This window comes from Lucilia cuprina, chromosome 4, assembly GCF_022045245.1.
Source record: "Lucilia cuprina isolate Lc7/37 chromosome 4, ASM2204524v1, whole genome shotgun sequence".
Lineage (NCBI taxonomy): Eukaryota > Metazoa > Arthropoda > Insecta > Diptera > Calliphoridae > Lucilia > Lucilia cuprina.
The window spans coordinates 71,497,050-71,524,345 of record NC_060952.1 but is presented as its reverse complement, the minus strand read 5'-3'; the positions used below and the strand labels follow the sequence as shown (position 1 = coordinate 71,524,345).

General features: G+C 28.0%; 4 protein-coding genes across 8 annotated transcripts in view; 1 reads left to right on the top strand and 3 right to left on the bottom strand.

Annotated features, from left to right (window-relative positions):
* Positions 1 to 550: 550 nt before the first annotated feature.
* Positions 551 to 2,949, bottom strand: LOC111684023 (chromosomal protein D1). Its single transcript, XM_023446142.2, has 3 exons — positions 2,880 to 2,949; positions 2,030 to 2,744; positions 551 to 1,127 (listed from the first exon to the last, which is right to left on the bottom strand). Exons 2-3 carry the CDS (start codon positions 2,562 to 2,564, stop codon positions 745 to 747), a joined length of 918 nt encoding a protein of 305 aa, XP_023301910.2. The 5' UTR covers positions 2,565 to 2,744; positions 2,880 to 2,949; the 3' UTR covers positions 551 to 744.
* Positions 2,950 to 3,484: 535 nt separating this feature from the next.
* LOC111684020 (formylglycine-generating enzyme) lies at positions 3,485 to 4,845 on the top strand. The gene is made up of 2 exons (XM_023446138.2): positions 3,485 to 4,363; positions 4,427 to 4,845. The coding sequence occupies exons 1-2, from the start codon at positions 3,597 to 3,599 to the stop codon at positions 4,737 to 4,739; spliced, it is 1,080 nt and encodes a 359-aa protein (XP_023301906.2). The 5' UTR covers positions 3,485 to 3,596; the 3' UTR covers positions 4,740 to 4,845.
* A 185-nt stretch (positions 4,846 to 5,030) lies between these two features.
* Positions 5,031 to 6,332, bottom strand: LOC111684021 (leukocyte receptor cluster member 1 homolog). Its single transcript, XM_023446139.2, has 3 exons — positions 6,223 to 6,332; positions 6,048 to 6,147; positions 5,031 to 5,987 (listed from the first exon to the last, which is right to left on the bottom strand). Exons 1-3 carry the CDS (start codon positions 6,243 to 6,245, stop codon positions 5,181 to 5,183), a joined length of 930 nt encoding a protein of 309 aa, XP_023301907.2. The 5' UTR covers positions 6,246 to 6,332; the 3' UTR covers positions 5,031 to 5,180.
* A 4,414-nt stretch (positions 6,333 to 10,746) lies between these two features.
* The window catches only part of LOC111676161 (transcription factor E2f1), an 88,022-nt gene continuing 71,472 nt past the window's right edge, over positions 10,747 to 27,296 (bottom strand). For all 5 annotated transcript variants that reach the window (XM_046950714.1, XM_023437081.2, XM_046950710.1 and 2 more), the window contains 5 exons: positions 17,686 to 18,949; positions 16,490 to 17,296; positions 14,842 to 15,052; positions 13,753 to 14,769; positions 10,747 to 11,363 (listed from right to left, as the gene is read on the bottom strand). In XM_046950714.1, coding sequence (XP_046806670.1) covers positions 11,251 to 11,363; positions 13,753 to 14,769; positions 14,842 to 15,052; positions 16,490 to 17,296; positions 17,686 to 18,216 — 2,679 coding nt within the window. In that variant the 5' untranslated portion in view covers positions 18,217 to 18,949 and the 3' untranslated portion in view covers positions 10,747 to 11,250. The remainder of the gene's footprint in view (positions 11,364 to 13,752; positions 14,770 to 14,841; positions 15,053 to 16,489; positions 17,297 to 17,685; positions 18,950 to 27,296) is intronic.

Below are 27,296 nucleotides of genomic sequence, written 5' to 3'. Positions count from 1 at the left end.
CAAAAAAGCGGCCAGTAGAATATTTGAACGATTAGAAACCGATTTTTAAACAGCGAAAAACCAATTGAATGCTAGTATTCGATATCGAACATGAAATCTATTATATTTTATTTTAAATTCGATACCGAATCATTTCCCAAATATTCTTGCTTTTTTTTTCTTTTCAAAAATGTAATTAAGAATTAAGAAGTTTAATTTTGTTTAAAGACTGGATTTTTATTTATTTCTACACTTGTGATGAAAAATATTTTACGATTAATATTTAAATAAAAGTTATACAAACTACCTTGTTTTTGTTTAATTCTATATTTAATATTTAGGGTTTTTTTTGTAAAATAATTCATTGTAATGTTCGTAACATGAAAAATGTTAAAATTAAAAACGACACAAACAAAAAAGGTAAGTGTCCGATAAATTTAACGTTTAGAATTAAAAAATAATATATAAAATAATATATTTATAGCACTAAACTACTTGTGAAATGTAATGAAATCGTAAAAATCTAACTAAAAATGGAGAATCAATTAACGGGTATAAGGATATTATACTGAAGTATTTACTGACACTTGATATTGCAGCATTTTTAATGTATTCTTTTCTTTAAATTTGAGTTTTACTTTAAATGACTTTAAATATATAATTATACTTTCATTTCATACATTTTTTTAGTACAAGTTAAATTTGTTCCTTTTAATGTGTTGTATTTTGAATGTAAATAATGCTTTTTATGAGTTAGATGCTCATTTAATTTGCATCCTCATCGTCACTTTTCATTTTCTCATCTTCCTCATCGTCGTCAGCTGAATTTTCTGCAACTTTTTCTGAGGGATTTTCATCATCATCATCTTCGTCATCTTGTGAACCTTTGCCTTGAACCGCCATTTTAGGGCGACCACGTGGTTTTCCAGTAGGTACATATGGCTTAGCGGATGATGTTGCGGGTCTTCCACGTTTTTTTGTTGTTTCACCGCCACCATTTTCTGCTTCAGCAACCCGTTTAGCGGCTACTTCCTTTTTCGGACGTCCCTTACCGCGTCCACTATGAGCAATATTAAGATTGACACCACCGGATGAAGGACGACCCACTGGACGCTTTTCCTCATCATCTTCCATTTTGTCATCAGAACCTAAAGTATATATAATATTAATTATTTGTATGGGAATCAAAAATCACTAAAAATACATTTTTTCAGTAAGATCACTTGCCAACTACGACCTTAAGGTAAATATTGGAGCATGTTTAATATAAACACCTTAATAAATATTATTACATACATTAATATGTACCTCGTTAAAAAGGTTTTATATGATCCTAAATAACTTTACTGTTGTACATTTTTGAAATCGAAAAATAGTAGCACTGCAATTAATTACTTTGAACATATACATATATTATAAATTTTCATTAATTCGACATATGTAGATTAGTCAAAAGATTAATTTTTGCTCTACTCCATCTTTAGTGAATCTCTTAGACACAGTCTACTTCATAATCAGTAGATTTTCCATACGTGTTATATATGTACTACTCCTTAGAGTAGTCAACAGTCTAGTCTATAGGCTTCTCAGCATTATTTGCATGTAAGATCAAAAAAGATTTACCCAACCATATTTCCCTTCCATATCCACTTTCATTCTGTAATCTATTTTGGGGGAAATTCTTACTTTTTCTCTCTTATTGTTCCGTCTTTTCTCTAATTTTCTTGTACTTTATTCTTCATTAAAGGTAATCTAAATGGACCCTTTGGGTCTCGTGTTGTATACCTTGGTATAAAACACTTTTAAACTAAACTACCAAAAATACCGGTTCAGTCTTTTTCGTCTCATATTTAATAGGAGTGAATGTACTTTAACGATTTTGATTTTAGCGCCTTTTTAAAAGATACATACATATGATTGTTAAAAACCGAACAATAACACGTTGTTACAAAATTATAAAAAGAAAATATTTTGTGGAAATTATATTCACTATTTCCCATTTTGTCACACTGTGCAATTTATTAGCATTTATCCAAAACCTTCTACTTACTTTCATCATCACTATTCTGCACTTTTTTAGGACGTCCGCGTCCTTTTTTGGCCGCTTTGGTGGTTGTGCCCTTTTTGCCCGGTTTATAATCGCTAGATGCACCATCTTCATTGTCGTCGGCGCCTTCGTCAGCATCATCGGCCACTTCGGGTTTGGGATTTTTCTTAGGACGTCCGCGTCCTTTGCCCGTGGCCTCAATTGTATGAGTTAATTTACGTTTTCCCTTTGGTTGACGTCCTCGTCCCGGAGAAGCCTCTGCTACAGCATCACCGTTGGGCAAGGGACTGCCGCCATCACTAGCTGTGCCCTCTTCTTCACTACCATCGGCGGAAACGGCTGCTTTAGCTGGTTTTTTATTTGCCACTTCTGCTCCCTTAGCTGGTCTTCCTCTACCGCGTCCAGTAGGGACTTTCTTTGGTTTTTCTGCATTAGCAGGACGACCGCGCTTTTTGGGTACAGTTGCAGGCGTTGGTGAAACTGTACCATCACACTCTCCATCGCTCAATGCTACGACTCCCTCCGCTTTATCATTCATTTTTCAATGTTTTCTTTATATTTTTACCTTTTGTTCAATTAAAAACGCAATTTATTTGTAATTATTAACGTTTGAAACTTCTAGTCGTAGTATCGTCAGTGTAAATATAATGTTTTACGCGCTTTGCTGCCGTTTTTCCCACCTTTCGCTTTATACAGAATTTTTCTTGTCAAGTATTTTCTTTTTATTTTGAAAATATGAAAAAAACCCAAACAAATGTATTAAAATTGTTAAACTTTACTTGAAATTAAAGATTATTATTTTCTAATGTATACATTTATCTGCAAATTATATTTTATTTGTTATTTTACACACTTTTTATACAAATATAAATCAATTTAAATGTCGTTGGCTTGGGTGCTCTACACGGCGTCGCTTTCTTCTTATTAATATTTACTACTCTGTTCATTTTGTTCTTGTTAATTTTTTGCACATCAAAAAACGTAATCAACCAAAATAAGAAAGTAGTATAATGGCAAACCTGTGATAACGGCGCGCTTAATTTGAATGCTTCTTCTTTTTTACTTCAACTATGCTTGTTGCCGGATTAACGAATTTAAATGTTGCTGATAAAGTAAACAAAATATTATATGCGATGTCATAAAAATTAAATAAACAATAAATTAACCATTTTAATAAATAACTATTAAAATATAATATTTAATTAATTAAAATAAATATATGTTTTCCATTATTAACTAAAATTTCCGAAAACAGTATGGTTCTTTCTGGCTGCAACTAATCTGGTTTTCCTCAGATTGTTTACATTCAAGTGGATTTTTGAAGGTGACATTATTAGAAAGAAGAAATTTATAACTTACATATATTTTGACAGCATGCAGATATAGTGTAATTTTTTTAACCCGGAGTTTGACATTAGGAATAATAACGTACTTTGTTCATGAAATCATCTTAAAACTCCTTCTTGTTTACTTTGTTTATAACAGAAATTTTGTTATAAAAAGTTTCTGTTAAAAACACCATTAAAATATGTGCTAGAAATAATAGATGTAGTGATAAGAAACGCAAATAATGTTTATTATTAAGTTTATAATTGTACAAAGTTTACTGGTGGTACCGGTATTCCTGGATTGCGGCTGCAACAAATTGGACAGAGAAGAATCCCAAACAGAAGAACAAAAAACCGAACACGTCAACAATGTTTTTAAACAAAATGTGGAAGTTAATAAGGTTGAAGCTAACAATGATGATGAATCCTTAAAAGTTTGCCAACGTCAAGCCAAAAATAACAACAAACATTATAGAGATTATTATCCAGAACCAAGTTATGATGACATGTCTCTAATACCAGGTGGAAAGTACTTAGTGGGCACCGATGAGCCACATTTTAAAGAAGATCATGAATCGCCGGAACGTTTAGTTACAATTAAAGATTTCTATATGGATAAATATGAAGTTTCCAATGAAAAATTTAAGGACTTTGTAAAAGCTACCAAATATGTAACTGAAGCAGAAAAGTTTGGTGACAGTTTTCTATTTAAAACTCTATTAAGTTCACAAGATCAGGAAAAATTGAAAGATTTTAGAGTTGCTAGTGCTCCCTGGTGGTTTAAAGTGCAGGGTGTAAGCTGGAAACATCCAAATGGTCCAGACAGCAATCTTAAAGGATTAGAAAAACATCCAGTAGTTCATGTTTCTTGGAATGATGCTGTAGCCTACTGTAAGTGGGCCAATAAACGTTTACCCACAGAGGCAGAATGGGAAGTGGCCTGTAGAGGAGGCAAAAAAAGAAAATTATTTCCTTGGGGCAATAAGTTAATGCCTCAGGATAAGCATTGGTAATAATTATGAAATGTCAGTTGACTAATTTTAAACTAATTAATTTTATACTAATTGTTTAGGTTAAATATCTGGCAAGGTGAATTCCCCGATAATAATACTAAGGAAGATGGTTATGTTACCACCTGTCCAGTAAATAAATTTTCGCAAAACGTATTTCAGCTTCACAACATTGTGGGGAATGTTTGGGAATGGACACAAGATTTATGGACAGAAGGAGATACCAGCCCCAATCCAAGTCGTGTTAAAAAGGGTGGGTCTTATCTATGTCATAAAACCTATTGTTATCGTTATCGCTGTGCGGCACGTTCTCAAAATACAGCTGACAGCTCGGCGGGTAATTTGGGTTTTAGGTGCGCCAAGAATATGGAGTAATAAACGTAAGAATAAGTTTATTAAGTGTATAAAAATGTTATGAATGTTTAATTTGTTGTGGCATGTACATATATAAAGAAAGTATTAATAAAATTTTTTAAAAACACCTTCGCCTTCATTAATATTCGAAGAAATCAAACTGATATGTGGGATATGGAATATGTAGGCTGAACTATTAAGTTATGAATAGAATACGACCAAGATAATATATTAATAGATAACTGGTACTTATCGATTTATTCTTTATAATGTAGGACTTATGATCGAAGCAATAACCGATTATCACTGACATCTTTAAAAAAAAGTAATCGCAATTTATTTTATAATAAAAAGCAATTTTGCTTTGAATACAAATAGAATCTAATAATAAGTTTTAATGCATTATAAATTATTTAATATTCCGCATTTCAATTCAAATAAATTATCCATTTTATTTTGGGCTTAATTCATATTTTGCTTAGCCAATTCTGGATTAAATTGACTATTATATTTTTGTACAACTCTAGGTGTAGCAATACTTGTCGCTTCTGCTGGCTTGTTAGCTTCCTTAGGCGCCAGTAAAGCTTCCTGTCTAGCCTTTTCTGCAGTTTCACGGCGTATACGTTCTTTTCTCAACTGTTCTAGTTTTAAGCGTTTCTGTATTTGTTCCTCCATTATTTTCTTTTCTTTAGATTTTTCTTTTTTATGTTTGTGTTCTTTAGAGTGTTTCTTGTGTTTTTCCTTTTTATGTTTTTTCCTGTCCTTTTTGTGTTTTTTTGGTGGTCTATCATGATCCAACTCTATTATGGCAGACTGAGGGCTAGGACTCCTTTTACGTTTTGCTGGTGTGGATTTTGTTAGTGGCTTGGGATCAGGCGGTAAAAGAGCATTAATTAAAGTCAAAGGATCATGATTATGTTTTGTCTTTAAATCCTTTTCGTTCAGTTCTCCCCTTTCGGATCCCACTGCAAAACGTTTGGGTGCTACTTCGTACCAACTTTTAAGTCTCAACGCTTCGTTGGTATCTTGGCCCAAATAGGTTAAATAACCTATTTGTTTCTCATATTTTTCTTGTTCTTCCTTTTTTTCTTTCTCCAATTCTTTGTTAGTAGTCTTAACATGAGTTTTGTAATCTGCAAATAGATTTACATGCTGAGAACTATCGGCCACTTCATTTTCTGTCTTTTCTTCAGAAACGGGATTTTCTTCTCGCTGCCTTTCCGGTAGTCCCGAACGTTTGCGTAAAAAGTTAACACGAGCTTCACTTTCCTAATAATTACAGAAATACAATTACTGTTTACAATTAGTAATAATAATGACCAAACCTACTGCAAATTCCAATTTTTCTTGTTTTTTACGTTCTTCTTCACGTGCCGCTGCTTCATCTTTTCTAACGCGTGCTATATTATCTTTGGTCCTCACATGCCATCTATTATTATTTAAAAAATATTTAGAAGGGGTTTATTAAATTATATATTAACCATATATTTTAATTAAAATATACCTTTTTTTCGGTAAAATATTCATTTTCTATAAGTTGTTTGGCTAATGTTGATAAACAAATCTGCAAAAAATACGAGTAAATAAAAGTCAGCTGTTCGAAGAACTGCCATATCTATTAAGAATTCTGTTGTGAAAACTTTTTACACTGAAAGAAATTATATTAAAAATGGAACTAACATTACAGTCGCACGGTGGATTGTTTTCGATTGGTGAGTGATTTTTCATCCAACAACATAAATTCGTCCAAGTAGATTTAATAAGATGAGCTTTTTAGAAATTATATTTTCTTTTAAACAAGTAAAAATAGAAATAGATATAAGCATAACTTTTTTGATAATATAGTAATGAGACCCAAATAAGATATTGAAACTATTTTGGAATACAAAGTCTGTTACATCAATGGGGAGAAAAAAAAAACAAAAGAAGAAACTATAATTCTATTCAAACTAATCAAGCCAAAAACTTCAATGCTGAGTCAATGCCTCCGAAAAATACAGTGATTTCTAATAACGTCTAGCCATCTTGTTTGTTTTAATTTCAGCACAAATGTACTTTTTGCAAACGAGAAAGTAGACACATTAAAATAAATTTTTGTATGAAATTTTAATCTATTGTGTGACAGTTGCTGGCCAGGAGTAACCCTATATAGTAGGTTAATCCATTTACAGCCACTTAAAAGGTACAAGTAAAAATTTTTAAACATAAATGTATATTTATTTTCAACAATGCAAAAAGACAGAAACGTAAAAAAATTTTAAAAAATATTAATAATCTGGACATTAGAGGGGATTTTCGCTTTTATGTAGCTCGCGTTTTTTACCGGTTTAGAGCTGTCACAAAAACTATAAACAGATTTAAATGGCAGACACGGCCATTACTATGTTATCACATTATTTTTAGACCATTTGCTTCAAATTAATAACTGCAAAACTTTGTTTAAAAAATTATAACATATTTAGTTTATAACTTGTTTTTAGTATATATGTGGCCACTGAAGTTTAATAGATTATTACAACAAAAACAATAAATGCAGTAAAATTGTTTGATGTAATATTAATTCAGAGCACTTTCAAGTGCTCAATAATGCAAAAATAAATAAACCAGGGTGAACCGTTTTTTAATACAGCCTTGAAAACTAAGTGTTCCCAAATTGGCACAGCGACCGTAAATGGGTTAAATAAGTAGTTTGCGACTGTCTGACCGAACTGCTGGGTAACGCAAAACGAAAGTGCCGGTTCACACAGGAAAACTTTTGATTTTTGCGTGTAAACCATTCTCTTTTCTCACGCACAAAATCAAAAGTTTCCCTGTGTGATCCGGCAAACCAAAAAATATATAAGAAGGAACTAAATTAGATGGGTTATATAGAGCTGACAGTTTTATGGTAGTTTTTCGTTTATTAAATGGTACTTACTAAATTTTCTTTAACATTATTTGACTTAGAATCATTATGTTAAGTACTCACTGTCATTGTATAAGGGAAATTTGATCCTTTTTATACCCTACACCACTATAGTGGGGAGGGTATTATGCGTTAGTGTTGAAGTTTGTAACACCCAAAAATATTGGTCCTAGACCCACCTTAGAGTATACAAATCGCCTCAGAATCACATTCTGAGTCGATTTAGCTATGCCCGTCCGTCGGTCAGTCTGTGTGTCCATGTAATCCTTGTGCGCACGCTACAGGTCGTAATTTTCAAGATAATTTGATGAAATTTAGCACGTACTCTTTTTTTAGCTCAATGACGATCGCTATTGAAAATGGTTGAAATCGGCCCATTATTTCTCCTAGCCCACATACAACCGTAAATTCATCTAACAAAATTTATAAGGATAGGCCCATATTAACCCCTTCTCCCCTCCCTCTTTTTTTGTCAACAATATGTAAAAATATTCCACAATAAAACAAATTAAATGCTTTATTTAAAAAAATCAAAATTTTAACATACTGACTGGTGTAGGGTATCATATGGTCGGCAAAGTCCGACTATAAATTCATACTTGTTCTTTGTTTAAAATGTATATTTTTTAAAGTATAGATGGAATTAAGCCTACATGATTTTGATTATATGAGATTAGCCTGCATAAAGTTTTATTGACGGAACGTCGAATCGAAGTTCAGATTCAGTTTGAAATAGAGTGTACTTTGCTCAAATAAAAACGCATTTCAATTAGGTATTTTTTGTGATTATTTTTTTTTTTTGGGTTAAACTTAACATTTCTTTATTTTATTTTTGTTTTATATTTTAGAAAGAATAAAATAAAAAGTACTTAACAATTGTTGTTTACATATTTTGTTTTATTATTAATTAATTACATTTATGTTTTTTTTTGTTTTGTATATTACAAAATAATATTTATATGTATAATAATTTTTGTATTAATTAAAATAATAATAATTATTTTGTTTATTTAATATTAATAATAAAAAAATAACAAAATGTTTGTTATTTTAAGGGATTGTTGAATTTATATAATAATAGACTTTATTAAAATAATAATAAAAAAATGTTTGCTGTTTTGCCATTTATTTAAATTTATTATTTTTTTAAGATTTTTTTTTTAAATATTTTTTACGATTTTTTTAAATTATTTTGAATATGTTTAACTATTCGATACTTTTTTAGTATTATTTTAAGTTTGAAGAAAAAAGAGAATTTCTTTTATTTATGTTTTTTGTCTTGTTTTAAAAGATTTTTTGTTTAACTATTTTATTATATTTTTTATCTTTATTTTTCTTAAAAAAAAGAAATAAACTATAATTGTATGGATTAATACAATAAAGAGAGGGAAAGGAAAAATAATTATTGATATATCATTAGATATGAATAACGGGGATAGAGCTGTTTTTGTTTAATAAAGTAGAAAATAAAATGTTTTTTTTTAAATAATGGATTTTTAAAAAAGAACACATAAAAGTAAATTATGATTATTTTACTAATTGTTTTTTTTCTCCTGTAAGTAACCTCACTTTACTTTTATTACACATTTGAATTTATTTTAAAGATTTTTTTAAGAAAATTTATTTTAAAGTGAATTCTATTTTGAAACTGTTTTTTTACTATTACTAAGGATGTGATTTTCTTGCAATTCTAAATACTTATTTTTTTAGATCTTAAACTGTGAACTTAGTGTCAATAAGCCTCAGAATCAATTCAAAATAAAGTGATTTATGTTTTTTGGAAAATTTTCAAAATTTTCAAAACTTTTTTGTTTTCCTCTTTATTTTCGCACCTGAATCAAAATCGTTTCAATTTTATCTTTAGAATGTAAAATTTTATTTTCTGTAATTCGATTCAATTTAAACATTTACGAAAGGATTGTATTTTGAAGAATCTACTTACAAATTGCAAACAAATTTTATTAGGTTAAAGGAAGTAGAAACAATTTAGGTTTGATATTTAAGGTCTCATTTTGACTTTGGTGTTAAATTCAAACCATTTCCTTGCCAAATAAAACATTTCGTTGTGCCAAACAAAAATCATTTTTTAAATAGAAATCCTTGTAAAAATCCCTTCTAAAATTGTGTCAAAATAAATTCAAATGCTAGGTTGTTGTTTTTTTTTTATAATGAGGTTATTTACTTAATAACATAATTAGATTTTAATAATTATATTGAGCGTTTAATAAAATAATATTAACAGAAGAACTAAGGCAAAAGGAAAGTGTCTTTTCAAAACTTTTGTAAAGATGTAGTAATAGTTATTTTTTTTACTTAACAAAGAAAATAGTAAAAAAATAAGTAACAGGAGTAGAATTAAAGGAAGAAAATTACAAATAACCAAAAAAGAATAGATTATTTTTTAATAATTGGTATTTGTAGTTTTACAATTGATTATGGTTTTCTTGTAGAATTTTTTTCCTATTTGTTAACAATAACAAAATATATTTATATTAATTATTATGTATGTATGTGTTTTAAATGTATAAAAATATAAGCGTTTAGCATTAAAATAAGTTTGTTGTTTTTTTTTTGTTTTTGTTTTGCTATCTTAGGTTTGTTTGCTTTGCTGCTGATTCACTATTAACAGTTTGTTTTCATTTTAAATTTAAATTATTATAAAATTAAAAAAAATAAAATAAAAATTAACAAAAAAATGCAATTACTTTTTTTATTTTAAGAAAATTTACAGTGTAAATAGCTATTATATAAAATTAAAAAAAAAATAAGAAAAAACTATTGCTTTAGAAAAAAATTAACAAAAATTTTACAAATAGAGCTCAAAAAAAGTAAATGTATTATTTTACATAAATAACATGAAATTGAATTCAAAAAATAAAATTTCATTAAAAAAATAAGCCAAAAAATTTGAGAATTTTTTTTTAAATTTAATTAAACAAAATAAAATTTACAAATTAGTAAATAAAAGTTTTTGAAGAAAAAAAAAACAAAATTTTAAAGTAATTTTGATTAATTTACAAATTGTAGTTTCAATTTTAAGTTTTTAAGTTTCAATTACATTAAATTTATTTAATTATTAAGAAAATTTTCAAGTGTTTTAAAAACATGCCATTTTTTTTTTTTGGAAAATTTTACACTGATATTGTGGTTGGTTTTATTTGTGTAGGTGAGAGTTTTAATATAAATTACAAATATTCTATTTAAATAGATTTATTTATGTAAATTGAAAACCTGATTTTAGAATTTACAAACTTGTTTTTTTTTTTTGTATGACTAAATTAATTTTTCTTTACTTTCTGTATTATAAATTAATTTTATAATTTATTTGCTTTTTTTCATTGTTTTTTTTCTTTTCGCTTCAGACTATATATGTAGTTATATATTTGTGTGTGTTTTTAATTTTTAACTATTACATACTAGTTTTTTGTTTGTTTTAATTTTAAAAATATGAAAAAAATATATATATTTATATTGAATTTCTTTTATAATTTAAAATTATAATAAAAAAAATTATATTTAAAAATAAAAGAAACAACAAATTTGGTTGGATTAACTTTCCAAGGGGGAGGGGAGAGTAGGGGAGTTGAATAGATGTGTTTTAGTTGGGACAAGAGGGCGGGTGTTTGTTTATACAAAATCATGGAATAGATCATTAAGACCCTCTGACTGATCTAAAGAGAAATTATATAAACCATCCAATGGCGGTTCAATGGGCAACAAAGGCGGCAAGTCTTCAAAATCTAAAAGAAAAGTAGAAAAGATATGAAAAATAAAAGAAAAGACCAAGAATAATTAGTTAATATTTTAAAAATAATATAAATTCTATTAGATGTATGTTAAATATTATTTCAATTAATGATTCATTTTTATTAAACACTTTTGGCAATAATCATAAATGAAATGTTAAAATGTTAACAATTTGAAAATATTTTATATTTTTTAAGATTTTAATATAAAAAACAAACAAATTTTTTATTAAACCTATGCTGGTTTCTGGAATATTGAATTCCTATAAACTTTTAACATTTCATCTAAAATCATATGTTATCATTATCATTATTATTATTTTTTTTTTTTAAATTTCTGTGATGATTTGTTCATTTTTGTGCTTTGAAATTCATGCCAGAGCTGAATCTCATGGTGCTACAAATTTTCAAATACAAAATGTATACGCAACAAGAACATTTAATTGTTTTTGGTGGTATGTGCCATGCAGACCCACGAGAGTTCAGTTCCAAAATGAATTTGTGCTTTTTATAAGTTTTGTTGGTTTCTTTTTTTTAAATTCCATAAAGAGTTTGTTTATTATTTTATTTGTTTGTTTTATGATTTTATGCGTTTAAATGATTTTAATTGTATTTATAATTCACTACATTTGATTTTGTTAAATATTAATGAAATAAAAGCGTAAATTAAAAAAATCAAGAATTATTACATCAAAAGTTAAAGAATGAAACAAAAAATAAAATTACAACAACTGCTACAACAACAGAGTAATAAAAACCTTTATAAATACAGAAAGAAACTGCCTTCTTTATATTATAGGTTTTTAAAAATAAAAAGCAGAGGAGTTTAAAATGACTACTCAGTTCAGGTCTGTTGTTTGTAAAGTTCCTTAACATTATAAATAGTTCTTTACCTTATGATAGTCAACATAGTAGTCAATAATCTAGTTCAAATCAAAATTCTAGCCTACAGGTTAGTCTAGTTTATAAGCTAGTCTGTAAAATCCATAGTCTAGTCTATTCTATTCTATTGACTATGCTAAAGTCTGTCTATCTCGTCTAGCTGAAACTTAGTTTAGTACAATTTTTGTTATAAGTTAGTACTATTCTAAAATTTAAATTTTCCATGCATGTTAAGATAAAAAGTAAACTATTAGGAACACCTTGACGTATACTTAATTCACAATAATTAAAAATCACTCATACGCCCTGCAAACATAATGCCACAATTTAGATTGGATTAAATAAAATAGATTTATATGAATTGCAACAACTGTAGAAATGCAAATGTCGTTCATCTTTTTATCTTTGATTCTATATCTTTGAGTTAATTATCTACCTATCTGTCTGTCTGTCTATCTATCTATCTATCTATCTATCTATCTATCTATCTATCTATCTATCTATCTATCTATCTATCTATCTATCTATCTATCTATCTATCTATCTATCTATCTATCTATCTATCTATCTATCTATCTATCTATCTATCTATCTATCTATCTATCTATCTATCTATCTATCTATCTATCTATCTATCTATCTATCTATCTTTTATCAACAAAGGATCTTATTAATAATATTTAATTTAAAGTTAAAAAAACAAAGTTTTATACAAAATTTGTCTTACAATCTTTAAATGAAATTTAAATACAAAATAACCTAAAAATATAAAATTTATTTTATTTATTTTATTTACTAAAAAAACAATTTCTATTTTCAAAATTTTGTTTTATATAAAAGAAACAAAACAAAAAGATTTTGTATATATATTTAATAAAACAACAGAATTCAAATTTGGACTGAAAACTCGTAGACAGGCTTACAACAAAAACTAAATTTAAAATTAAAAAATCAAAAATATTTAATAAAAATTAAATAAAAAACACAAATTAACATAAAATTTAAACTTATGACTACAAAAAACACTTTTTTGAATTTTTTTCTTAAATTGTTTGATATTCTTGCTTCACTTTTTTGAGAGAGAGTTTGAATGCACGCTCAGCAAGAACTCAGACTGTGATGCGAATATGAGGTATGATTTTGAGAATTTTTTGATTTTTTACATAGCAACAAAATGGACGACTGACTGTGCAATTATGTGTATATAATGACAGTGAGTGTTTGAAACCATTTGTTGGTCGTTTTTTGTGGCTGTTAAAAGTTTTTCATTTTTTCATCAAATCAAAGTGTAGGAAACGCAAATCACAGAGAGAGTTCTCGACAAGAATGATTCTTTTTTTGTTCGATATTTCTTTTATAAAAACTTTGACTTTGAGTTTCCGTTTCCAGGTGGTTGATGCATACGTTGAGGTTTTATTGTTTTTTAATGAAATATGAGATGGAGAGAGAAAACGTAGAGAGACACTTATTGTTAATAAAGTTAACGACACAAAATACTTACAGTTATAGGTTGTGGGACTAAGGTTGACACTATCCGAAATTAAAGCGTTCCGGACGCCTGAACTACAATTCGAATTTGAAACATGCATGTGTGCAAGATGATCATCATTATGCGATGAAGAAGAATTACCAACAACGATACTATTATCGAGATGTTGCTGCAATTGCTGATGCTGATCCTGGTGATGATGGTACTGTTGCAATTGTTGTTGATGTTGACCGCCTGCGGTGGTTGTTGTTTGCAATTGTTGTTGATTATTATGTGTCAAAGTTTCATAATTCAAATGTGTTGTGGAATTGTCTTGCTGCTGTTGCTGATGCTGTGGCGAAGTGGCCGATGAGGAATTATTCGATGGAACTTGTGACGAAGACGTTGACGACGATGCCGAAGAGGATGTTGTACTGCCAGTTAATAAACTTTTTTGCTGCTGTTGCTGTTCCATTGCACAATTCACCAAAGTAACATCTTTTCGTAAACCAGTTTTTTTCGATGACGACAACAGGCTCCTATTCGTTGTGCTACTACAACTAGTAAGCGTAAGGGTTTGATTAGAATCATTACTATCTGGATTACTTTCAGCGGTATGACGACGTTGCTGCTGTTGTTGTTGTTGATTGGAACAAACAATTAAACTTTGATAGGAAGCCAAAGCATCCTCCTCCTCGGCTGTTAACTTTTGTTCCTGGGAATTTTGCATTTGTTGTGTCCTTTGTTGATGCTGTTCGCCTAATACCTGTGTTATAACCGGCCTTGTTATGGAGGGGAACATATTAAAATCATCTTCATTTAATAATGAAGAAGAATTTGACTGTTCATGCTGCTGCAGATGATGATGTTGCTGCTGCTGTTGTTGTTGGTCCTGAGTTGGGTAGTTAACTTCGATAAGCGATGCAGCCTCTTGTTGAGCTGCTGCTTCTATTGACTTGCTAAGATTACGTTGAGCCGAACGTGGTACCAAGTTGGTGGCTGCCGCCGGATATGTAGATGCTAAAGGTTGTGCTGTTACAGCTGGTAAGCCTACAAAAAATAATAATTTTATTGACATATTTTAGTATTAAATAGGGTGGCGGAAGACATTTTAAAATTTACCTAATCTATGACGTTTTTCGTCCTCCATATCAGTAATCAAGGCATCATGATGACGTTGTTGCAATGCTGCAGCCGCATGACGTTGAGCCAAAGAGGAGGAACCGAAATTGGGTGAATTTTCCGGTGAGTTATCATGACAAAGGAATACATTGATTTCACCATTATTTTCCGCCTTAACATGTATCTCACGAGGATTAAGAGAATCAGGTAACTATAAAAAATATAAATAATTTCTTTTATTAATTTGTTGATGCCAATAAATGTTTGGTATTCGACCAACCAACGACAAATACTCAGAACAACATAGAATTCAATAGAATTTATCTTTTTTATAAAAATTTAAAAAAAAGAACCAAACAAATTTCTTTTATTGTGATATTTTTTCTGCGACTAATAACAATAAAATATATCTATGTGTGTCTGCTGTTAAGTATAAGTCAACTGTTTTTAAATATATCTAAAAGTTTCTCTCTATATATTTAAAAATGTATATAGTTATACTCAGTCTGTCACTTTACTAAATGTGAATGGTGTGTGATTATTTTTGATATTTTTAGACGATTTTTTTTTGCTGTTTTATTTTAAAATATTTAAAAAAAATTATTATGCTAACCCACATACACAAACTTCTGTAGTCTTATGTCAAGTTTATAAAAATACTTTAAACAGTTTTGCATTCGCCAAGAAATTTTCAAAAAAAAATATTTGCATTAAATTTTATAAAATATCATCACCACTGCTCTTTCTATAAAATCTTTTTCTAGACACTTTAAACACTGAAATGATTTTGCATTTTTTAAAATTCATTTCACTTTTTTGTTATGCGCCGTCTAGGAATTGACGTAAAGAAATTTTTGTTAAAAAATTTTTTATAGACAAATCGTTTTTTCTTTTTTTTTTAGTAAAAGTATTTAGAATATATACATAGATGTTGGTTGGAGAAATGACAGATAATTGCTGCATGCAGCATACACATAGAGAGTGGTTATTTGTTGTTTATAGACTACTTGTAGCTCTTTGACACTACACCAATTCCAATTGAATTTCAGAAATGTATTTAAATGGATTTGAAAATTATTTAATTAAATTTAAAACATTTTTAATAAATATATTTCAAAAAGTTGCAAAACAGTTTTAAAATTTAAATTTAAAAGTTTAATTTTTGCATTTAAGGAAACTTCAGATTTTACAATAAATTTTAAAATATTTTTTTAGAAACTTTAAATTTTCTAACAGAAATTTCAATCTATATTTCCAAAATTGTTAATTTAAAACAAAAATTATTTTATAACTGAAATTTTGGAAATATATAGTAAATTTCTTAATTTTATTATGAAATGGTGTAGTTTTTTTTATATAAAACGATTCATCTACTACGATTTATTTTAAATTAATTTCTTCACGCCAAAGATTTGATGTTTAGAAATATTTAACATATTAAAGTAAATTAAGAGCAAATATTTTAATATTAAACATTTATAGTAACAATGAATATTTAGAAAATAAAGAGAATAAATGCTAAAGAGCGAACATATTCATAAAACTGGAAAATATTTTTTAACAAAAATTTTAAAAAATATCACTTTTCAATGGAAATGTTTGAGAAAACAATTTATGTAATTTTAAAATACAATTTCTTTTAACTTACCACAAGTTTTGCTTCTGGTGGTGCTTTAATAACTATAATAATTTGATCCTTAAACAGATCGACATTCAATAGATCGCTGTGCGTCACATATGCCAATTGATCATTACGCGAAATTTCGCCATGCAATTCATTACGTATTTCATCAATCAACATATTCAGTTCATTCTCCTTCTGTTCGAGACGTTCATTCTCCAATTTAATATCATTCGAGCGTTCCGATGTCAACAGCGAATTGCCACATTTCCATTGTATATTGTTTTTCGATTTCTTCTCCAGTATACCAATACCCTCTAGTACATTGGTGATATCGTAAATACGACGTTTTTGTACGGCCAATTTGGTTGAGGCATCATTTAAATCGACCACACCATCGGGTGATTCTTGTAAAAGATCTACGAATTTTTTCGTTAATATACCCAACGAGGTGTCGGCACGATTACCTTCAGGTGTGCGTTTGGCAGAAGAGCCAGTATTATTAACACCGTGACTATTGGAAGAGGCTGTACCGATTTTATAGAGAAAATTTGGTGCCATTAAGGCCGATGACGATGATGTCGAGGAAGCAGATGATGGTGGTCTGGGTGGTTGTGGTGATGGCGTGGCAAAATTTAATGAAAGTTGCTGTTGTTGTTGCTGCTGTTGATGATGAATCTGAGGTGTTTGCTGTTTGTTAGTGTTTGAACGTATAATAACATTATGTTGCTGTTGTGGTTGTTGTTGCTGCTGTTGATAAGGGGTCTGATGTTGTAGACTTTGTTTGGCCTGTTTCTTCGGATGACTATCATTCATAGGTATACGCCGTTTTACCTTAATAATTAAATATAAAATTAAGGGATTTTATTTGTTTTATTAATATGAAGTGATATTGTGTTTTCTACAGTATGACATGTATTAATTCAAACCACTTTGATTTGTGAAAAATTATTAATTTTTGACTTGATTAACATTTTGATTTTACTTTAGTTTGTAAAAACATATTAAGATTCGTTTGAAATTCTATTTTTTGGTTATTATTAATCGAGAATGAGATCATGATTGAAAGTTTTTCTCAAATTATTAAATAAATTGTTTAAACAAAAATGTTTTCAAAAACTTAATTTTAAAAATAAGATTTTTTAAAATTTCAATTACAATTATTTAATTAGAAAAAGTTTTTAAAATTTCATTTGAATAACAGTATTCGATTTATTCATTACCTTGTAATATTGTGTCATATCGGTAGGCTTGAATTTTTGTTGTTGTTGTGGTTGTTGCGAGGCAGGTATTGTATTTGAAGTAACAGAAACAGCAACTGTTCCCGATGTTGGTGCAGAGGAGGCGGAGGATGAGTTGGTTAAGGTCGTTTGTTGTTGTTGACCCACCACTACATTGGTCGCTACTGTTGGCGGGGTTAGGGTAACACCATAACCATGATCTAACAAATGTGTAGCCATGTTGTTGTTGTTATTGGACGCATTTTGTTGCTGCAACTGATGATGCGTTTGATTTGTTGTCATAAAAATTCTTGTTGTTTTAGCACTAGACGACGATGAACCTCTTGTTGAAGCCGATGCTGAAGAAGTGTTCTTTTCACAAAATAATTTTCGTATAGCACTGGAGTTTCCTGCAGCAGAGACAGAGGAGGTGTTTGATGTTGTTGTTGTACCCACATTTTGATTGACTTGATAAACATTACTTGTGGCTACAGCATTGGCATTTGTTGTTGTATTAATGAAATATTTTGACATTGTACAATTTTAAACGTCTGAAACGTTTTAAATTTTCTTTTGTCGTTTTTGTTTTTTTGTTTTTTGCTTTTCTGTCTGTCTTCTGCTGGAGGTTCTTTATTGCTATGCGACTGGCCTTTACTTCGTTGACTTTAATTTGTTAGTTTTGTTTTATGTTTTTGTTTGCTTTTTTAAACAAAAATAATTGTTCTTATATTTCGACTTTGTGCTTAATAGGCTTGATTCTTTTTCTTGCTTTCTTAATATTTGCTGATTTCTTAAAATTCTAACATTATATTTAAATTTTATTTTTTTATTTAGTTTTTGAAACTATTTCTTTTGTGGGTTTTACTTAAAATATTTTCTTTTAACTAATAAAATTGGAGTGATTTAATTTTTCTTTTAGTTTTGTATGGAGGTGTATTAGAAAGATAAAATGGAGACAACGCTTTTTCAAAGTGTGGTTGTTACAATTTTAGCATTTCCAATAAAAATTAAATTTTTTACTCTTTTCCATGAATAACGAATTAACCTTTTTTAAGTTTTCAGCTGCTTTTCTCGAGTGCTTTCTTTTTTGCTTTTAGCTGTTTCTATTTTTAGCTTTTGTGAGCTTAAGGAAGTTGCTGCTCAGTTCCTTAAAAATTCTTTTTTATTTGGATTTGCTTAAATGTTGCAATTGTTGTACTTTGTTGAATTTATTTAAATATTTATTTAATGTTTTCTAATTTCTAAAATTAGCACCTACGGATTCCATCTGTAAAGACAAACAAAATAAGAAATAAATTAGTTAAATATCTTTTTAGTTAAATTTACAAAAAAAGAGAAGTCAAATGTAATGATTCGTTAGCATTATTTTTTGATTTTTGTAAAATGAAAGTTGAATTCTTTTTAATATTAAACAAAAGTTAAGGTTCTTAAAAATATTTTAACCGGAAATAAAGTATTTATTTGTTTATAAGAAATGACACATTATTTTTAATGACATAAAGTTATTTTGTAAAGAATTTAAAATTTAAAGAATGACAGATGAGGTAGAAAGAAATCCGTTATATAATACCAACGGAAATTCAACTGATCAATAGACTAGTAGATACATATGGATACTAGTCCATAGATTAGTCAATTGACTTAAGAGTAATCTTTAGAATTTTATGGATTGGTCTTTTTACTGGTTTATAGACTAAGCTTTTTATTAGTCTTTGAAAAGTATATTGACTAGTCTGTTAACTATACTATTGACTAATCTACGAAATAGTTTATTGTCTATTGACTTGTCTGAAGACTAGACTTCTAGTAGCCTATAAACATGTCAATAGATAATTTATAACTAGTTTATTTACTAATCTGTCGACTAGACTAACAACAAGTTTCTGGACTAATCTAGTAATTATACTGTGTATATACTAGCCCATAGACAAATTTATAGATTAGCTCATAGACTAGACAAAATGCTAGTGAAAAGTCTATTCAAAATAAAAACTAAAAAGTAATGTAGTGACTAGTTAATAGAATTATTAAAACATACACTAATCTATAGACATTTTAACAGACTTGTTAATAAATTAGACTAGTCAAAAGTATGGACTAGTCTATATATTAAACTAGTCTAATGAATAGTCTATATACTAGTATTCGGACTAATATATAATCTTTTCTTTTAAAAGCCTAGGAACTAATGTATGTACGAGATATCTTGTGATATCATATTAGTTAATATGAAAATAAATTGATTCTGTTGTTAATGCGCTTTGATGTTTTTGAGTACAAGTGCTGCCACACAAAACAACAGAAACGTCACTGTTTGTAAAACAATGCATGTTTCATAAAACAATTGTAAATATAATATGAAAATTAATAAAAACTTAAATTTGAAACCAAAAAATATATTGTAAAGTCCCCATCATTAATGCTAATCGATAAATCAAACATTTTAATGTTTATTTTAATAAAATTAAAAAAAATATATATTTTTTTTGCATCAGCTGTTTACACTTTTGCATTTCTTGCTCAGTCGTAATTCAGGTCTGAGTTGGGGAACAACTCTCGCGTCATCGCGATTATTTCTTAAACGCATTCAGGCTTGTGTTTGTTGCCTGGCTTTCGACAGTTTTGCGTCTCGCTTGCACTGTTCAATGTTATATGTTGTCTACATTAACCTCGTGCTTTCATATCACCTCAAGTGAGGTTATGTTTTATTGGTGGAGATCATAGAATACTCAAACGTTTATACCCTGGTGGAGACCATAAAAACTCAACTGTTTAAACCCTGGTGGAGACCATTAAACCTCAACTGTTTATACCCTGGTGGAGACCATTAAAACTCTTAAAATTTACTGGTGGAGTACCATTTAAAACTCAAATTTAACTTAAGTGTTTAAAGATTTCGACTTGGAGGATTCCCTTTGGCATTTTGCTTAGGAGCTCAGCCAACAATTCAAATTATCCAAAAAATGTATTTCTTGCTCAAGTTTAAACCACCTCTGTTGGACGCTTAAACTAGCAAATAAAATTATCTAAATGAGTATTCGAAAACATCTTTCGAGGATTAATTTTAATTTAATCCCTAATTCTTCGATTAAAGATTGGCCCTAAGTAGTCCATGTACGAAAGGTATATATTACTATTCGTTAATTACTGAAAATTTGGAGTTATTAACCCTTTCACGTACAAAACTAAACCGCTAGAATTTTTATGAATATGACTCCACCACACACTTTATTTTGATGTATATTGATAATTTTTTATGAAAAATGGAAAAAGTGTTTTCGAAAGAAAATTACGCTCTATATCGAGAAAAATGTAAAAAAAATCTTGGGACACAGGTGTACCGTATACGTAAAAGAGTTAAGCATTTAATATGTCATACATACATATGTATTTTGGAATCTGAACTTAAATAATAAGCATAACAACAAATATGAAAAGTGTTTAATCTATTTTTATATTTTGTGTTTGCAAACACAACAAAAAGTCAATAAACTTTATAAAAAAATCAGAAAAAAAGAAATACAACTATTTTTCTTTTTCTTTATATAAAAGAATAACATATGGATTCTGTTACTTATAGGCTTTTAATCAACATCGGTTCACAGAAAGAAGAATAGAAAATATTATGACAATTAAAAAAATTAATGTTATTTCGTTGTTGTTTTTTTTTGTTAGGATCTTTTTAAAATCTGGTTTCTAATGCCCACAAAACTAATGTTTTTTAAATTATTGTTATTTTTATTTGATAACTACCAGTCAAGCGTAAAAATAAGACAGTTGTTCTTGTTTTCTTTAAAAAAATCAATTGATAGATTTTATTAATGGGTCTTAAAATCTCTGGAGGTTAAGAAAATGAAAACAAAAACATAATTTTTAAAGATTTGATCTAATAAACGTTAAATTTGAAAAATGTATACAACATCTAAAAACCAGTGTTGCAAATAAAATATTGTTTATATACATATATTTGATACATTAGATATCAAATAAGGCGTTCGGCATGTTGATTTAAATCACCTATAGGGAATGACGTGCATTGTTGTAGTTTCCAGATCATTATATCTAATTTTTCAAAATATTTTTTTGCGGGTTATAAACCCATATAAAAGAAAAGCGTTTTAAAAGAATATGCAATCAAATAGCACTTTTTTTGTTATCATTTTCAAATTTCCATTTTAGAAAAACTTTTTTAGGGTTTTCTAAAACAAAAAGAATCAACTGGATAAAAACTTATCGCTTAAAAATTACCACACACCTTGGTTATTTTAAAATACTAAAATGTGATAATTATGACATACTGAGTTTTTAAAAACAATTTACTGTGTTATCAACACCACTTGTTAGATTTTAGGTGTTTAAATATTTAAATTCAAAATTAGTTGTTTGAATTTTGTTAAAAACCACAATATTTAATTACATTTTTTGTTATTTTTGAACACTTGTAATTGTTTGCATTTCATTAATTTTAAATTGATATATTTCTTTAGAGCAAAGTCTAAAATGTTTAAGTTAATGGTTCGAGTTATAAAATACTTCTAAACTTTAAAACATATTTATGATACCAAAAAAAACTTAGTTTAGAAAAACTCCCCCAATTTTAAAAGAGATGCCTACAAAAAAATTATTAAAATCTTAAGGCAAAAAGGAATGCGCTGATCTTACACAAAAACAAACACAGAGAAACTGAACCATGTTAATTTGAAATAAAATCTCACTTTACTCTCTCCACTCTTTTTAAATTGTCTCCAGTAATTAAAATCTTTATTTCGGGATTTATATTCTTCAAACATGTTAGTTGTTGTTATTGTTGTTTTCATGCAAATATCAGTTTTCATATGTGTTGTTGTCTTGACTGTGCTGTAATCCGAGTTGTATACATGGAAATCTTAGAAGACTACAATGAATTGTTTCTTTTTTTTATGATGTTAATAATTTTAGTTTTGTCCAAAAAATCTTTTTTCTCAAATACATACTTTAGTTTGCTTGATTAAGTGGAAATTTTTTAAATAATAAAAAATGTGGGTTTGGTGTAGTTCAAAAAATCCACTTCAGGTAGGTTTTTAACATTGACGAGTGACAATGTTAATAAAAATTTGTTTCGTTTCGATAACGAGAAAAAATAGCTGTAAAAAAGGATAAAATTTCAAATTTGGTTTAAAATTACAATTATTATCGTCAAGAATTTGAGTAAAAATGAACTATAAAAATTTCGTTATAAGAGTTAAATTTGTTTTAAATATTAAAATTTGAAAAGGAGAAGTAACGATTTAAATTAAGTTTAATTAGTTACATAGCAAAAGCTCTTAAATGATTGTAATATCTTTTTAAATTATTAACAAATAAAAAATATGTTATTTTTTATTCCATTAATAACATTTTTAAAATATTTCTTCTTTATTTTGGAGTTTTACATCAAATTTTATTCCAAAAACCTTAAAAAACAAACGTTTTTATAATGTTTAACGCTTAACGCCAGTATTGTGTTTTAATCGTTTACTTTACTTTAATTTCAACTACCTCTTACGGCATGATAAACAAAACAAAAAATGCAACAATTTAAGTGAGAGCGATAACAGTTTAATGTTAAATAACATTGTCAATACATATGTTTATGTTAATGACGACAAAATTAAACGATTACTGATAACAAACATTCTCACAATTCTCCAATAAAAACAAAACAACAACATTCAATAAGGTGAGAAAAGATGTGGGGTTTTTTTTGGTATAAGAAATAAATTTTTGTTTTATTGTTGTTATAAAAAATGGCATTGAGTAATAAAAAACTGTATAGGTACATATATAAATAATTAAAATGATCTCGATTAAAACTATGTTGAATATTTAATAGAATTTAATAGAATAGTTAAACAAAAAAAAAAAACAAAGAATTTAAAAAATTCGCATAATGATTAATATACCTATAAAACGAAATAAAATATTTTATACAAAAGTTCAAATACCTACAAAGTAAATTTCGTGTCTGTGTTTAAACCAATTTTATTTAAACGGTAGTTTTCTAACTGTTTTATCTTTTTTCATTTTGTTTAAAGCTTAACTAATGAATAAATACTGACATTGTTAAACCTGGTTAATAAAAAAGTTAAATAAAGTACAAAAAAGAATAAGCCTCAATAAAACAAAAACTACACAAATCACCATAAAAAAGTGTTAAAATGTTAATTGATTGTTATACGTTAATGCCAGAGTACAAACCAAAGTGAATAACATCGTTGTTTGTCGTTGTTATTATGTTAGTACATTCAGTTTAACAGTTGCCAGATTAGAAGTTTAGTAATTTGACGTGTTTTCTCACATCAAGGCAAGTTTAATATTGGAAAGGGGTAAATTCATTAGTATTATATACATATATGGGGGTTGGACAACGTCAGCAGTGGGACAATTTTTTAAGGCCTGTACTTTGACTTTTGACTTATGATGTTTTTATTCCACAAAAATCACTCTACGAGTCGATGAGTATGTCATATGTATGTTGTCCGTTTATACTAGTTTAATATAATTTGGTAAATGTGTCATCAAGAATAAACTATATTGAAGTTCAATAATTAACTTATATATTAAAAAATTAAACTGCATCTTAAAAACTAGGGCCGTAATGCATATTTAAAATCTTTTTTCGATTGAATTTGACTTTAATTTCACTTTCATTTAAAAACGAACTAACCCAATAGAAACAAACAGAAAAACATAAACAAACTAAAAAACTGATTTATTTGATTTACACGATTTTTATTTAATCGAATTAATGTGGCAACTTTAAAACTAGTGAGCGTATGAGTACTTTAAACAAATAAAATATATTTTTTTTCTATGTACAAAATGTTTTGACATGTTTTGTATGTGTGACCCAAAATCAAAAAGTGGTATTTTTGTGCTTTATCTTTTTATGTGTATTTCTACAATTTCTACTGTCAAGTTTATTACAAATTGCTGTTTGTTTAAAATTTATAAATATTTATAACAAACTCAACTTCGCTTTCTTTTACAAAACTTTGTTTTTAATTCAACCGCTTCTTTTCTTTCTACCTTTTTTTATGTTTGAAATATGCAAATTTGAAATTTTGAATTTAAATATATTTATTTTTATATTGCAGAAGAAGTGAAGAAAAAACAACAACAAAGAAATGTATAAAAATAATCGAGGTCGTTTTATTTTAATTTGTGTTTGCTCTATCTTTATTGCAAATAAAAGTGTGAGGCTGACATACACACACACAACAATAATTATTTATACTATAGTAAACAAGAGAGAACGAAAGAAAAAGTGAGGATAAGAAATATTTTTTTAAAAAAAGGTGTTTAAACTTTTTATTTTTTTATTTTTAAAAGAATATTTATGTGAGTATTTAATGTTGTTGTTTTGAATAAAAAGCTAACAGAAAATTAATTTAATGAAAACAAATTATTTCACGTGTTTGTTTTTACAAACTAAAAAAAAACATCTCTATAGTTTCATTACTCATTGTAATTACAAGAGACAAAAAAACATACAGAGTTACCCTATGTAGCGAGAATGATGTTGCCAGAAATATTTAAAGTTAACATATGGTAAACTCCTCAGCTGGTTATCGGTTTAAACAGCTGTTTATGGAAAAATTTAGTTTGTTTACATTTGATAATGCTCCAGTTAATTCAAAATTATAAAAAGTAAGAATTACTAGTAGCTTTTTATCTCCAAAGTAGGGCATTTATTCCTGAAGGTTTTAACTGAAATATTATTTATTTTTTTATTAACCAAATACTTATCTATATTTTCATTAAACGAAAATAATAACTAAAAAGAAAACAAATAGAACTTGTGTATTCTTAAATGTTGTTTACACGACGACTGCTTACGAAAATTATAAATAAATATATAATGAATAATTAATACAATTTACATACAATAACCCAGAGAATGCGTGAAAAACTTGTAAACATTTAACAAGTAAAGGTCAGTAATTGTTTTAATTATTTTGTTTAATTTTTTTTCTTTCCTCTACTCGTAAAACAATAAACTAGTGCAAGTAGTCAGTCAGCCAGCCAACCCCACTTTACTTAAAGAAACCGTTTTTATAGATTTTGGTTTAGCAAAGCAAGGAGGGGAAAACTTATAAATTTAAGTCGGAAAATATTACAGCAATTAACAATTTAAATACAAAAAATGAATATGATAGATAAAAAGGCGCAAAAAATTATGATTATATTTTTTCAGTTTACTCATGTATTGCGCAAAACTAACAGCACTAGAGAGTTACAAACTGACGAGAGGTAAAAAAAGGTAACAATAAATAAAAAAAATATTATGACACGAATGGAATTAAAACAAAACAAAAAAAAAATAAATTAAAACAAAAAAAAAATATTAAAATAAATTAAATTTACAGGCACGCATGGAAAGCAATACTTGCAATCTACGAGCAATTATTACAATCTAAATTTTGTACGAAAAATTTAAAGGAAAAAGAGAGAGCTAGCGATAAAGCCAATTTTTCTTATTACAGTAGTTTTCCGATTTAACGAACCCATATGTTGTCTGGCCTGTTCGTAAAATTGAAAAGTTCGTTATATGCAGTACTAAGTAAAACGTGGGTTTTTGGTAGGAAAATAATTAAAAATAGGTACATAAAATGTTTTTTAAATGTATTTTATAAAAATTAATTCTTTTTTTATAAAAATAGCACAAAACACAAAATTCCGAATCTTATATACCCACCTTCAACCCATATTTGTGTCGAATTTAAAGCTTTAAAGTTATTTCTCGAAGTTCATCGCTATACTCGTATTTTTAAGCGAGTAAAGCGCGTTGATGTAATTTCCTTAAGGGGACCTGATATGGAGGGTAAGGTCAATTATGGACCGATTCCCATAAAATTTGTTAGAGATATCGGTTAGTACTCGGCGTACTCCTATTGTTAAGCGAGTATTGAGCGTTAAAGTCATTATCTGAAGGACGGACATAGCTACATCGAACTAAAATTTAATAAGAACCCAGAATGAGTTATAGTTTTGGATATAAAAGCACCGCTTGCTATAATATTTTTATTAGTTCGTTAAACAGAGTACAAAAAACAAGTTTTGTTCGTTATTTAAGGTAGTCAATAGGAAAAATTAGCTTGTTCGTTAAATGCGATGTTCGTAGAATTGAATGGTCGTTAAATCGGAAAACTACTGTATATAGTATAACACAAGTACATATAGTATTTATGTACTTTATTGAATACACATACGACTGCCAGCAGAAGTCGTTGATTGTAAACGAGGGGAACTTTTTTTTCTTTTATTATTATTTTGTTTATATTTGTCTAACAAGATACTTGTTTTTGTCTGTTCGGTTTCAGTAAGAAAAAAGGAAAAAAAAAAGTGGAATGAACAAAAATTCTCGGGCTGTTCCATAAATAATGAATGTTGTTATTGCCGCTGCAACCGATAAATGGTGCAGACACCGGTATAACACCAAGTGGCGTCTTACAGCAAGAAAAATAAATTAAAAAAATAAACTTTTAAAGAGGGGCAGGGCCGTCTAACATAGTAAAGCATAAATAAAGGGTACAAAACCAGCCATGGTACTTACACAAACTATTACTCTTAACTATTACAAACTTATGCGTTTT

What these genes read in the sequence shown, in the direction of transcription:
- LOC111684023 (XM_023446142.2), bottom strand. Translation starts at nt 2,564, where the DNA reads ATGAATGATAAAGCGGAGGGAGTCGTAGCATTGAGCGATGGAGAGTGT. An exon ending in GCAGAATAGTGATGATGAAA is followed by an intron (nt 1,128 to 2,029) that starts GTAAGTAGAAGG and finishes TATATACTTTAG; the next exon opens with GTTCTGATGACAAAATGGAA.
- LOC111684020 (XM_023446138.2), top strand. Translation starts at nt 3,597, where the DNA reads ATGTTTATTATTAAGTTTATAATTGTACAAAGTTTACTGGTGGTACCG. An exon ending in ATGCCTCAGGATAAGCATTG is followed by an intron (nt 4,364 to 4,426) that starts GTAATAATTATG and finishes CTAATTGTTTAG; the next exon opens with GTTAAATATCTGGCAAGGTG.
- LOC111684021 (XM_023446139.2), bottom strand. Translation starts at nt 6,245, where the DNA reads ATGAATATTTTACCGAAAAAAAG. An exon ending in AATATTTTACCGAAAAAAAG is followed by an intron (nt 6,148 to 6,222) that starts GTATATTTTAAT and finishes AAATAATAATAG; the next exon opens with ATGGCATGTGAGGACCAAAG. An exon ending in AAGAAAAATTGGAATTTGCA is followed by an intron (nt 5,988 to 6,047) that starts GTAGGTTTGGTC and finishes TGTAATTATTAG; the next exon opens with GAAAGTGAAGCTCGTGTTAA.